The 13,913-nt window shown below is 38.5% G+C and overlaps 1 protein-coding gene across 7 annotated transcripts in view; it reads left to right on the forward strand.

Annotated features, from left to right (window-relative positions):
- LOC131430306 (multidrug resistance-associated protein 1) overlaps window positions 1-13,913 on the forward strand; it is a 63,872-nt gene that overhangs the window by 19,746 nt on the left and 30,213 nt on the right. For 2 of the 7 annotated variants that reach the window (XM_058595171.1, XM_058595170.1), the window contains exons 7-10: window positions 2,918-3,002; window positions 3,056-4,026; window positions 4,089-4,296; window positions 11,213-11,436. In XM_058595171.1, coding sequence (XP_058451154.1) covers window positions 2,918-3,002; window positions 3,056-4,026; window positions 4,089-4,296; window positions 11,213-11,436 — 1,488 coding nt within the window. Of the gene's footprint in view, window positions 1-2,917; window positions 3,003-3,055; window positions 4,027-4,088; window positions 4,297-4,496; window positions 4,718-5,050; window positions 5,272-11,212; window positions 11,437-11,579; window positions 11,801-13,913 lie in introns of all 7 variants that reach the window. The other 5 variants (XM_058595177.1, XM_058595176.1, XM_058595174.1 and 2 more) reach the window with 4 other exon arrangements.

Below are 13,913 nucleotides of genomic sequence, written 5' to 3' on the forward strand. Positions count from 1 at the left end.
GCGGAATGCACGAATCGCATTTTCGTTCAATTATTCAAAAACTAGACCGATTTTCGAAAAACCAAAAACACTGAAGTTTTCGAAATCAAATTTATCACTACTAAGTATTCTTAGAATTTTGAAATTTTGCTTTGACGAGCCGTAAATGTTTTTTAAAATTTATAGTATTATAAATTGAGGTGGTGTGAGAAATGCACAGTGGACTCGGTAGCATTATATCGTGAGCAAAAATTGCATATCAAATAATGACGCGAAGTTTAATACAATAAAATGGGTATTGTAAGAAATCGTTTATTTTCTAAGATCTGTCATTTATAATGCTAAAAATGTCCAACTCTGTTGAGCTCAATGCATCGATGTTGCTGAAGCAATAATGCTTGGCTATGTAATATTATATAATAGGTATTATTTTAGATTGTAGCAATTTTTATAGCAAAACTAAAACTTCAACCTTCACAGGCTACTGAATGAAATGAACGGTTCGTTCAACTGAAGCGGATACAATTTTGCGCGCATTTTATGACGCTACATTTCACCTTAACTTATGTTTTTCAGAGGAATGTTTCACTTTTTCCCGTTAAATTGTGGCACGGCGTTCGTAAATTGCAACGCCTTTGATGTCAAAGATTTATTGAATGTTTCTTTCTCACCCGACAAACATTTTGATTCTACTACCTTGATAAAAAAAAGTTCGAGGAATCACCACCGTGTGGCGCTCTCAGTCACCCGATAAGATTTTTTTTCGGTTGCCACGTCTGTCATGGATATTCTATCAAATTTTTACTCTGATACCTGGACATTTGTAAAAGTCCTGTATTTTTATGCAAAATTGGTGTTGACGTCGCAAAAGACATGATTTTCAAGGCCGAATCTGACCCAACATTCATCAAACGGATTATTACGGGAGACGAGACATGGATTTACGAGTATGACACGCAATCCAGACATCAAGCGAGTGGATGGCGTACACCGAATGAACCACGAACAAATAAACCACGTCGCTTCATTCGAAAAAGAAGGCGATGCTCACAGTTTTCATTGAACACAAGGGTGTTGTGTATCATGAATTCCTTCCAAAAGGCCAGACCGTCAAAAAGAAGTAAAGCTTGCTTCATTTAGTATTGGAACAAACTTTTGCTCATATTGTGGCGCTCCTGGTGGACGAATTTGGAAGTTCTTGGCGCCCACGTGTCGGGAATTTTGTCAGCTTCACGTATGATTTTGGCATCGACTGTACTTTGTAAACAATCAACATGGAAGCCGAAAGAAGGGAAAAAATTGTGCACAATTATTTGGAAAATCCATTGTGGTCTGCATCTAGGCTAGCTAAACAGCTGAAATTGCCCAGAAATACCGTATGGCACGTTATCAAACGGTATAAGGAAACATTGACGACGATTCGGAAGCCGTTGGAGTGGAACTGTCGATCGGAAACTGCGTGGTAAGATTTTGAAGACGATTAAGAGGAATCCTAATCTGTCGGACCGTGATTTGGCGAGAAATTTTGGTGCTGCCCATAGTACCGTGAGGAGAACTCGACTCCGGGAAGGAATCAAGTCGTATCGAGCTAACAAACAGCCAAATCGGACCATAAAACAGAATAGTGTGGTCAAAATCCGTGCTCGGAAATTATATGACCAGGTGCTGACCAAGTTCGACGGGTGTCTTCTGATGGACGATTTGCAAGAAAATTTATGATTTGGATTTGCAAGAAAATTTATGATTTGGCAGGGCATTTGCAGCTGTGGAAAAAAACAAAAGTTTTCGTTACAAATAAGACAATGACATCGGAACTATACCAAAAAGAGTGTCTCCGAAAACGAATTTTGCCGTTCATTCGATCCCACGACCATCCCGTAATGTTTTGGCCAGATTTGGCAAGCTGTAATTACAGCAAAGTCGTTCAAGAATGGTATGCAGAGAAAGGGGTCCAGTTTGTTCCGAAAAACCTTAACCCACCCAACTGCCCCCAGTTCTGCTCTATTGAGAAATACTGGGCAATCATGAAGAAGAGACTCAAGGGAATGGTTGTCAAAGACATCAATCATATGATGACCTGGTGGAATAAGATAGCTAAAACGATGGACGAAGAAGATGTACGTCTCCTAATGAGCCGCGTTACAGGAAAAAATCGAGAATTCCTTCGAAACCGTGAAGAATAATTTTATCCGTATTTTTTCTTAAAAGTATGAAGAAAACGCTACATTTGTATAAAAAAGATCTTGAATTCAATAATAAATAACTGAAATACAGAAGATATGCTTTGTTCCAATTCTATCTGAAGCAAGCTTTATTATTTGGGCGTTATGAGACACTTGCGTGAAGCAATTCGCCGAAAAAGACCGGATTCGTGGGCAAACAACTCGTGGATCTTGCACCACGATAACAATGCCACAATTATCCGTGAACATTTTTCTAAAAGCGAAACGAATGCTATTCAGCAACCGCCGAATTCACCTAATTTGGCTCCCTGTGACTTTTTCCTACTCGGTCGACTCAAGAAACCGCTCCGTGGAACGTGGAAGTGTTACATACCGTTCCCGTTACCCAATTTTAACTCTTATTGGGAAACCTTTTCTTCCCTCTTTTATGGGCTACTCTGGCCGAGGGTGAGGGTTTAAAGGTTCCCTACTGTCCATACCAGAAGGACAAGGCTATGGTGCCCAAATGAACGGACCGTAAAGTTGTTGAACCCCTTGTTCCATCACCAAATTCTTTACTTACGCACTGGATTTGCCGGAACGGTGGCCACTTTCATGGATAGTAGTCCTAAAATTTAATGATCTGAAGAAATATATGATTTCACCCAAACTAAAACTCACATACGCATGGCACTTCTGGTAGTTAAAATATGTTAATCGTTTATTGTAAATCAAAACAACCGACTCAGCACATTTTTTTCCTATTCCCTAACTAGACCAGCGTCTCAGTGAAACGTATCAATAAATTCTTGAATCAAGAAGAGCTAGATCCGGAAAATGTGCAGCACGACGAAAAAGAATGTAAGTTCGTTCAGTTGCAATTTTTTGCCATTCAACAAAATTTTCTATTCCAGCTTGCCCACTGGTGATCGAGAATGGTGTCTTTTCGTGGGGCGAAGAAGAAACTACACTGAAAAATGTCAACCTGAAAATTGAAAAGAATCAACTGGCGGCCATCGTAGGTACCGTCGGTTCCGGCAAGAGTTCCATCCTGTCCGCGTTGTTGGGTGAAATGGATAAGATTTCCGGTCGTGTTAATACGATAGGCAAGATTGCGTACGTCAGTCAACAGGCTTGGATTCAGAACGCCACGCTGCAGGATAACATCCTGTTCGGAAAACCGATGAACTTGAAGCTGTACAACAAAGTGATAGAGGCATGTGCACTGAAACCGGACATCGAAATGCTTCCGGGTGGCGATCAGACCGAAATCGGCGAAAAGGGTATCAACTTGTCCGGTGGACAGAAACAACGTGTTTCGTTGGCCCGGGCGGTTTACAGTGATACTGATATCTACTTCCTGGATGATCCGTTGAGTGCGGTTGATTCTCATGTTGGAAAGCACATTTTCGAACAAGTGATCGGTCCGAATGGACTGCTGGCGAAAAAAACACGGGTGCTCGTTACGCACGGTATTACGTATCTGCCGCACACGGATGTGATTTTCGTTCTGAAGGATGGTGAAATATCGGAATCTGGCTCCTATCAAGAACTCATGGACAAGAAGGGTTCGTTTGCTGACTTTTTGATTCAACATTTGCAAGAAGTGAACGAGGAGGACGAAGATATTGACGAGATCAAGGCTCAGTTGGAATCGAATGTGAGTGATGAAGCATTGAAGCACAAACTGGAACGAGCAATCAGTAAACGATCCCGGAGCGGCAGCCAATCGGATACGGGATCAGGAAATGAATCCTACTCTCGGCAAGCTTCGGATATTGGAGGCAGCAATAGTAGCTTACGAAGAAGAACACCCGAAAAGAAAGCACCCGAAGAACTTCAAAAGAATAAGCTAATCGAACAAGAGAAAGCAGAAACTGGAAGTGTATGTGGAGTTAAAGTTGACGGTTTGATTGTGTGCTTATTGTTTTTTCTCTTTGATTTTAGGTGAAATGGGAAGTGTACCAGCATTATTTGAAAAGTATCGGCTTAACATTGACCATAGCCACAGTTGTGTTGAACATGATATTTCAAGCCTTTTCAATTGGTTCCAATCTGTGGCTTTCACGATGGTCAACAGATGATGCAGCTGGCAATGATACCAGCGTTCGGGACATGTATCTGGGAGTCTATGGTGCCTTTGGTGCTGGTCAAGGTAAGAAATATCCTGCTGGAACAGTTTCCTCAAAATTTTGCTTCGGTATTTTTTAAATGTACCCAGCCGTTACAGTTGAAATGAGGGCAATACTCGTTTGTCCACAGTTGATAGTGGAACAAAAACCCTTTTCCAAACCAAGTATCCTCTTTCACGCTTATACTAATTATAATTTGTTTTCTAACAATCCCCTATTTTAGTTTTGGTTCAGTTTATTGCAACACTAACCTTCGCACTGGGCGCTTTACTAGCGGCAAAAACAATGCATGAAATCTTACTCTCGTATGTTCTTAAGTGGCCGATGGCGTTATTTGACATCACTCCTCAGGGTCGTATTCTGAATAGATTCTCTAAAGACGTGGACACCGTAGACAACGTCCTGCCGCAACTCGTCCGCTCTTTTTTGCAAATGCTATTTTCGGTAATTTAGTTCCCTTTTTAATCCTTCTGAATTCTGTGTTTCAATTTTGAATTATTTTTTGTTTTGTTTTCATGGGGATTAGCCAATTTCTATGTTTCACCTATTCGAGTCCACAAATCGTACTGACGTTATGCTATTAAACCTGCTTTTTCTTTTATTCCTTACTCTAACACGCTTCCATGTTTAATCCAATGTCTAACAAATTTACTGTTAATTCAATGAAGTTCAAATTCCCAAGTGTAAACAGAACCGTTTGTGATAATCGACCACTGAAAATATTTCCAAATTTTACCATATCTCTGTTATGTTTCTACGTTTGAAATCACCACATAGTGCTAGCAACTTTCGCCGCTTCGATAACCTTTGCTCTTGGCGCCTTGGAAGCGTCTCGCGAGATGCACGTCATACTGCTCCGGTACGTACTGCGCTGGCCGATGGAGCTGTTCGACACGACCCCACTGGGGCGGGTGTTGAATCGATTCTCCAAGGATGTGGACGTCATCGACAACACACTGCCTCATGTGGTGCGAGCGTGCCTCTCGATGCTCTTTGTGGTAACGTGTTGTTCGATTATTGCTGTTATATTTTTCAGTTTTTTTTTTATCGCGGAGAGGTATTTGCTATACTGCACTGTAGAGTGTTGCTTACTTGAATAATTTTCGGTAGTAGGTAGCGTTGGCAATTTAACAGTAGTATATATAAGTAGAAGTACGATAGTATTTTGTCTTGAGTTGACAGTTTAACATGATTAAATAGATTCTAGAACAAATTACCCTTTTCTAAGGCTAGTAAGTCTTGTTACCATAGAACTTCGATAGCTTGACCACGTCAAACTAGTTCCTAGTATATGTTCAGCACCTTGTGATCCGCCTATTTGACCGGCTCCTCTGTGTTGGCGTATGTTCTCTGCGTTAGGAATTATAATAAATTTAGTGTATGTCACTGGTGACAATTGGATTCTAAATCGACTGCTTTTGATTGTGTATCAACATTTAGGACATGCAATTTCGCTGCTCTTATCGCAGTTCATGCGGCACTTAATTTTCAATTTTTCGAATTATTTCCGAAGCTTTGAGGCGCTAAGAAATGCCTTTCTCTATCACCCAACGATGCAGCAAGTCTGTTTTACGTTTGAATCGTTCTGCGAAAAAGCTTCGATTCTCACACCTTTACAAAATTTTGGTCTTGGTTGTTTTCAATAAAATTACCGCTCTTGAACAGTTTGAAACACTGGTATCTATTTTTTTCGAGATCTCAAAATTTATTCCAATGATCAATTAGTGTCAATATTGTTGTAATTCGCACTCTGAGCTGTTCTCTGTCCGGGCATTTTGCTTTTGCTCTCGTTAGTTCCGCCTTGTTGACTATAAACGTAATCTGACGCAGTGTTTAAAAAGAGCATTTTCTTTCAGTTGGCGTCAGAATTGATTCAATTAGCACCGTTTGCTGTTGTTTGGCTGAGGAATTTTATTTTATTGCATTGCACGACAACGAGAAGACCAGTTGGAATATTTACTTAATGCACCGTTCGCATCGAAACAGAGTCTTTTTTGCTCAAAACTCTTCAGCAACAGATGCTTTGCATTCAACAAAAATGTACTCGAACCTGTTTAACAAGAAAAAAGAACAACAATTCGGATCTTTTAAGATCCCAAATGAATCTTAAATGTTGGTTTTTTGCTCTCGCCAATTCTACTTTATTTACTGTAAACGTTTAATTACACAGCATTTAAGGCCATCGTCCAAGTACCATGCATGGTACTTGGACGATGGCCTTAAAGAGAACTCTTTCATTCTATTAGTGCCATTTAATTCGTCTCGTGCATACTTTTGCGAAAAAATGGTTTTAATTCGAACCGTGTATAATTTTGCGAGCGAGGATTTTTTGTCACGCTTTATTCAATGGTGTGGTACAATATGTTTGACGTGAACAAATCTTACTTTAGTGTAGGGGCACCGATACAGCAATGAAATAGAATAAGTGAAAGCTTGCACAGTTTCTACAGTCAATCAACTTATAACGGTTTCCGATATTTGGAAGCATGTTAGTTTTGTTCTTATGACGTCATCTATTTATGTTTCTAACATAGCCCATACTCCATTTTTCAAGACTATGAGATGTTTCCGTTTCTCTCATGCGTCAGTCCATTGCCGTGACGTTATTTTCCTTTTTCCTTATCATCGAATGGCGATGGGGTGTTGTTTAGATTTTGGTTGAACAGCTATGAACAGTAGGGTGGGACAAAATATTGATTTCAGCTCCACTAAAGTTTTCGTGTTCCTTTTGGGTCCCATAAGTACCATGCAAAATTTTAGCTCGATAGGAGAAACTATATTTTTGCGCCCGCGGTTCAAAGTTTGTATGGGATTTAGTATGGGAAAACTAACTTTTAACAAAAAAATCATCTGGAGGTCACCCTATATACTCAAAAAATCAGCGGGCATGTAATTTTTCTAGGAAATTTAATGAGGAAGAAAACCTTCGAAGATTGTAACATAATCCGACATCTGTAAAAAATGTTATTAAAGAAAAACCGACACAAGGTCCGAACGATGGCTCATTCCTTAATATATCTAGCACCACTGCTGCTATTGGTGGTAATATTAGTTTGCTTTCTTTTATTATGCTACAACGGCTGATCTGAGTTGTTTGATGTCTTCAAAATAGTTGCTCGGTGTAGTTTGAAGATTTTTTTAAGCTTAAAAACCATGTTCCAAAACTCACTGTAAAGACACACAAAAAACTAACTTTTTTATTTGAAGAAATACAATTTTGAAGTCTTCCACAATATTGTTGATAAACTCAAATACTATAACTTTGTCGAAGACATAAACCATCTGTCTCATATGGTTTAGAAGATATGGACGATAGAAAAATAAGAAAAAGAAAAACTTGGAATCAATGTTTTGTGTGTCTTTACAGTGAGTTTTGGAACATGTTTTTTAGTTTAAAAAAAATTTTCAAACTACACCGAGCAACTATTGTGAAGACATCAAACAACTCAGATCAGCCGTTGTAGCGTAATAAAAGAAAGCAAACTCATATTATCACAGCAGTGGTGCTAGATATATTAAGGAATGAGCCATCGTTCGGACCTTGTGTCGGTTTTTCTTTAATAACATTTTTTACAGATGTCGGATTATGTTACAATCTTCGAAGGCTTTCTTCCTCATTAAATTTCCTAGAAAAATTACATGCCCGCTGATTTTTTGAGTATATAGGGTGACCTCCAGATGATTTTTTTTGTTAAAAGTTAGTTTTCCCATACTAAATCCCATACAAACTTTGAACCGCGGGCGCGAAAATATAGTTTCTCCTATCGAGCTAAAATTTTGCATGGTACTTATGGGACCCAAAAGGAACACGAAAAGTTTGGTGGAGCGAGAAAATAATTTTTCCCATACAACCTTGTCCCACCCTAATGAACAGCCAAAATCATGGTAGGGAGAACATTGACTTTTACCGAGTGTTTAAGGGTACACAGTTGAAGATTCCACACCCAAAACTCGAACTTTTGCTCGAATATTAGTCATCATATTTCGGATATTGTTGGTTAATATGTGTGGTCATGTTGTTTAACCATATCTTCATCTCTGTCGCATTCCTCGTTACCTTTCTATTCTTCTCCAACTTCTGTTTGGCAATTGCCCAATATTTCTTAATTATGCGAAATTGATGGCAGAAGAGTGATGTGTTGTATTTTTTGAAGACATTCATCCAGTTGTCTCGATATCACTGTAGCACTTCTCCGCTCCGTTCTCAACTTTACAGGTTCATTATGAGCTTTGTACGGAAAAATACGCTTCTCCAGCCACTCCTGCTTGTACATTTGGGAATCCACAGTCTTGTTCACCACGAAAGTCTGGGTTTTTTATCCACAGCTACAAATATCTTGCCAGATCATAAATTTTCTTGCGAATTTATCGACAAAAACAAAACTGAACTTGTTAGGGGATCACACAGACTCCTAAGTTTAATGCAGACGATCGAGGAATGCATCATACGAGGCACGAAGATGCTATTGTGGTATTTTATCCCTGGCTGCCACCAGATGTCGCTTCAAGGTTTTCTCATATTTTACTTCAGACAGTGAAGTCCACTCACGAGCTCACCGGTCACTTCACATTTGGGTTTCCGTTATTGTGGCGGCACCGAGTCGTATTGACAAACGGATTCCCGGGAACCAAAATGATGTTATGTCCCCGGTTTGGTAAAACTTATTCCCAATATGTATTTGCTGATCTTTATTCTTTTACGGACAAAAATTATCATCCATGGGGGTTTGTGCGCCCTGCTAGCAGTCGGCACGGCTGCATAGGTTCGGGTTTTTTTTTGACGTCCCTTATCATACCGGTTTTTGGTACTTCCAGTCTCCAAGTACTTTTTCATTGAATGGTGTACGAAAGTTTTGCCCACACCTCAATAGGACAGCTCATGAACTATGTTCAGTTTTTTACATTGTAAAATAGAGCAAACTCATCCCTACGTTTCTGTTCGAGGCTTATTTTCCCGGGTAAAATTCGAATTCAAAAATAATACATAAATTTACTGGCAGCCAAAACACAATGTAGATAAAGCGACGCGGGGTCATTCAATACAGTTTTCTGTGCTACGTGATAATGATTGTTGAATTAATGTAATAGTTCAATTGTCGGACCATGTATGATGGATTTTTGAGCGGCAATTTACAATCTCAGCCATAGTTGTAAAACGCAGATTTATTCGCCGTCGTTTTCAAAACAAAAGTATTGGTCTATTTGGTACAATTTCTACAATAAACTAATGTGATTTTCTTGAAGGTTCATCTAGCAGTAGCGAAGAATTGGCGTTTTTCAACTATGGCTGTTTCCCTTAGATTGTCTGTAGAACCTTCTCTGTGAAACCCCTTCATTCCATTGACTCCAAAACTGACAGTCCCAGTAAGGCACAAAGTTTCGCATCACCATGTTATTGAGAATCCAGCGTCTACACTGATAGAAATTTACTCCGGTAGCATCATGTGCAGAGCATTCGAACTATCACATGAAAATTCCACTTAATCTGAAAATGAGTGTAAAAACTTTGGATTTTTAGTGCAAATCATGCTACATTTATGTGAATTGCACAGCAAAACAATAAGATATATCGTTGCTGCCAGATTTAGTCTGAATTTCATTTGAATATCACATTGTTTTCCATATAGAATTCAATTGATTCACGATTGACCGAAGCAAATGGTTTTCGCACACGTTCATGTTGTACTCCACTACAAAATGAAGTGTTTAACACACGTAGTTCGATTCAATAGTTCAAATGCTCATCACATTCAAAGATAAAACACAGTTAGATTTTAAATGAATGTGCATATTAACATATGAATCGATCGTACTTATTTTTATCAGTGTAGGAAGATGAACGTTTTCCCTTCTTTGGCGTTACCGAATACTATTACTCATTCTTTCGGATGCAATGAGTACGACAACGACGTCCATGTGCAAACATGCAACATGTACAGAAAGACTACATATTGCAAACAGAAAATTCCGAAAATCCTACATCCCCTAACTTTTTGTTTGGAATCTTGACACACTAAACATTGTTTACCAATAACTATATCTGTTTTAGTAGGCGATGCTTCTCTCTCAGAAAGTCCCTCTTTGCGTTTGAATGCAGGATTTTTCTTTCTTGTTTTGTCGTGGTTTGCGTACGCTTTTTTTTTTATCAAGAATTTGAATCAATTGACTCAAGTAGCACGTTCCACTATTTATTAGAAAATTTATACAGTTCGATTGGACAGATAGGACAGTAGCGGGAAAGTCCCAAGATCGATCATCGAAAACTGTCTTACATGCAATGTTCAGTTTACCTTTAGGTGAGCCGAAAGTTTCTCGACGCGTTTCGAAAGGCTGCCCTAATGAAGCTGTCTTGCTAAAGATGGTCGTACCTTAATACTACTTTTTATTATATTATCATTTCACATAGAAGTGTAATAAAGAGAGTGTCAGTGGAAAATGAAACGCTCGTTTGTTGCTAGTTTTGTCTTATTAGGTTATTTTTTTATAAGGTCTTGTTTTTTCAAACGAAAATCCAAAGTAGATGGACTTCGTGTCGATTTTTTTTAAAATGCGTTTCGAAAATAATTGTAGGGAAGACTATACTAAATAAATTGCCAACGCTTACATTAGCTTTTTTCTGTAGATAGTAGATATCTTTTATTGGTAAGGATGTGGTCAACAAGTGAAACATATGAATTTGCTAATCTTGTGTCTTTCTTTTTCGAATCATATTCACTTGGTACTAATTTTTTGCATGCGCTTGCCACCAATTCCACACAACACAAAACAATCTCATTACCACTGTTCACTTACGACTGGGTTTCAACAGGACGTGCACCATGAAAGTTACATACATTTTCATTTGTACAATTATTGCTAACCTTGTAAATATTTGTGTGTCACTCTTCGTTATCGTTTTATGTGCGTGTAAATGTTTTTTATTATCATAATGGAAAAAAGCCTTATCCGTGGTGCTAACGACACTGGCACTGTATATCGGATCACTGAATGGATCCCGTATCCTGCACAAACAGTTACTAGAGAACGTTCTTCGTGCGCCACTGACCTCATTTTTCGATGTCACACCACTCGGACGGGTGCTGAATCGCTTCGGCAAGGATATCGAAGCAATCGATGGCGATCTGCCGGCCACCCTGCGAGCCTGGACGGCTTGTTTCTTCGGGGTATCATTGATCTATTATTTATCGGGTTGCGGAATTAAATAAGAAAATTTAACACTCAAATCACTTAACGCACCTAGACGTAGAAACGCCGAACAGAAAGTAGTACTCAATAAGCTCTAATCAATTGTATCACCTGTTTCTAGTACTGTCCCTGTACTTTGGCGTGCTAACCGTAGTGATGGGTGGCATTAAGGCAGCTCTGTTTTGGCACCAACGTTTGCTCAGTAATTTGATGCGATTGCCGATCGCGTTCTTCGACACGACGCCCAAAGGACGCATTGTAGCCCGCTTTTCCAATGATATTAACACGCTGGACTTTAGCTTGCCATTCAATATCAAACAGTTCATACCGTCCGTGTTTAGGGTACGTTAGTACAAATCCTTCTACACTACCGGTACCTTGTGTAGTGACGATGGTTTGATGTTTGAATTGGATTTATCATGTTCCTTTTTTCACTGTTATAGCATAGATTGTATTGGTTTTCCGCACAGCTTTGGTGTTTTTTTTGCTAACTGTATTTGTAATCATAACCGAGAGTTCCGTAAGTTTAGTTTATATTCAAATATTGTTTTATTTCGGAGTTGTTTTGTTTTATTATCGTAGTTACCGAGGTAAAATGAATGAATGCTGAGTAGATTATAATATCGTACCATGTTCCAACAGTCAGAGTTGTCTCAGTTTATTCGTGGCCATCCATATATTATGTTGACTGTTGTTTGAAAAGGTAGCTGTTTGCCCATGAGATTCGATAACATCTTGTCACCGTTCATGTGTGTGGAAAAGTTTCTCAACAGAAATCGTTTAATTCCTATAACTGTCTGCTGGAATAAGTTTGCTGAGAGTGACATAGATTTTTTAAATAAAAGATTGAATTTTTCTAGCATCAACGTACCACCCAATAAGAGACTTATGTTTATTGTACAGTTTCATGTTTTAGCATCACAAAATGCCCCACTTTTCACTATACACTTCACTATCAGTGGCAGTGCGGTAAAATTTGATTTTCAGTCGAATAATATAATATGAAAATGAAATTTATGGCCATTGACTCTCTGCATATCCCTTCTCATTCATTTGACTTTTGTTGTCTCATACACGTGAAGTTCCAAGAAAACATCGTCAATTGAATAATCGTACCTAGTCATTTGAAGTTTTGCTTGTTCAGTTTCAAGTGCTAAGTAGTCTAACTGCTTCATTGTCTTCGGTGTTGGTAGTGAGGAAGTTCGAGTGAATAGGCATGAGCATCAACTTAAAATCAGAATTTCTCTCCGGCCAGAATTATAAATAAAGGATGGCGGTTAATATTTGAGTTTAGGATTATCACCAGCAAGTTTAAATCGATAATTTTTAAATGTTTGAAATGTAATGCACCAAAGTATTAGAAATTGAAATAGATAGAGGAAACAATGAATTTATGTTCATACTGTAATTGATATTTCAACTATTATGACTGGTTTGTCTTTTCATCTATTATCTTGAACCAATTCGAATGTTTACATGAACCTCATTTGAAGGCTGTTCTCACGCAATTAACAAAATATCCGAAAATTGAATTAAATGAAGTTTTACTTTTTTTTATCAGTTGCATTCTGCTGGAATGCAAGATTATAATGGTATAAGTGATAAAACGTCCGTTGGTAATATATAATGGTATAAGTGACAAAACGTCCGTTTTTTACCACTCAATTTTCTCGGAGTTGATTAAACCAATATCAAGGTAACACTCGTTTGAATGCTACCGGAGATATAATGGAGATTTCTCGGAGCTGACTAAACCAATATCAACAATATTGGGCAAGGATGGCTTTTATCGTATCAAAGAACGCTCACTCGCAACTCTTCCACGATTGAATCAGTGCCATCAAAAAGAAACGGAAACCATCGCAACAACAAAAAAACCGGCATGGTACATTTAACATAGAATAGACACTAGTGCGAGAGCGAATTTCTCTCGGTGAACCGTCTGAGAATCAACGGCTAGCACGCTGCTGTTTGGATTCTCTCTGAAGCAACAAAACGGTCGCTTATTCTCGTTTCGCGATCCGATTCTGTATGGGCAGTGGATAATTGCGATAGAATCATTTTACTATTGCCGCTTATTCTAACTATGTGCATATAACCTTTGTACAATTTGTGTCTATGAAAATGTATGTGAATGCTCCACACAAGGGTTTTTAAATATTGCAACCTAGTATGAGAATCATCAAGTCAAATCATCGATTCGATTTTCTGCGATAATTGTCAACTTGCGATTCTCTCTTGGTAAATTCCACACAGCGGCGATCATTATCAGACTGAATTTTTTTTATGGGCCATGAAATACTCAAAGTATGAAGTGTCGTTCTTACTGCACGTATTTCGATTGCTGGACTTTTGCACGTAATATTGAAAAATTTGGCAGGCCATATTTGATCTGCTTCAAGAATGTAGATAGAAATTCAACTTAAAACTCAGCTTAAGGAAAAATTTAAGTAAA

This window comes from Malaya genurostris, chromosome 2 (assembly GCF_030247185.1).
Source record: "Malaya genurostris strain Urasoe2022 chromosome 2, Malgen_1.1, whole genome shotgun sequence".
NCBI classification, from domain to species: domain Eukaryota; kingdom Metazoa; phylum Arthropoda; class Insecta; order Diptera; family Culicidae; genus Malaya; species Malaya genurostris.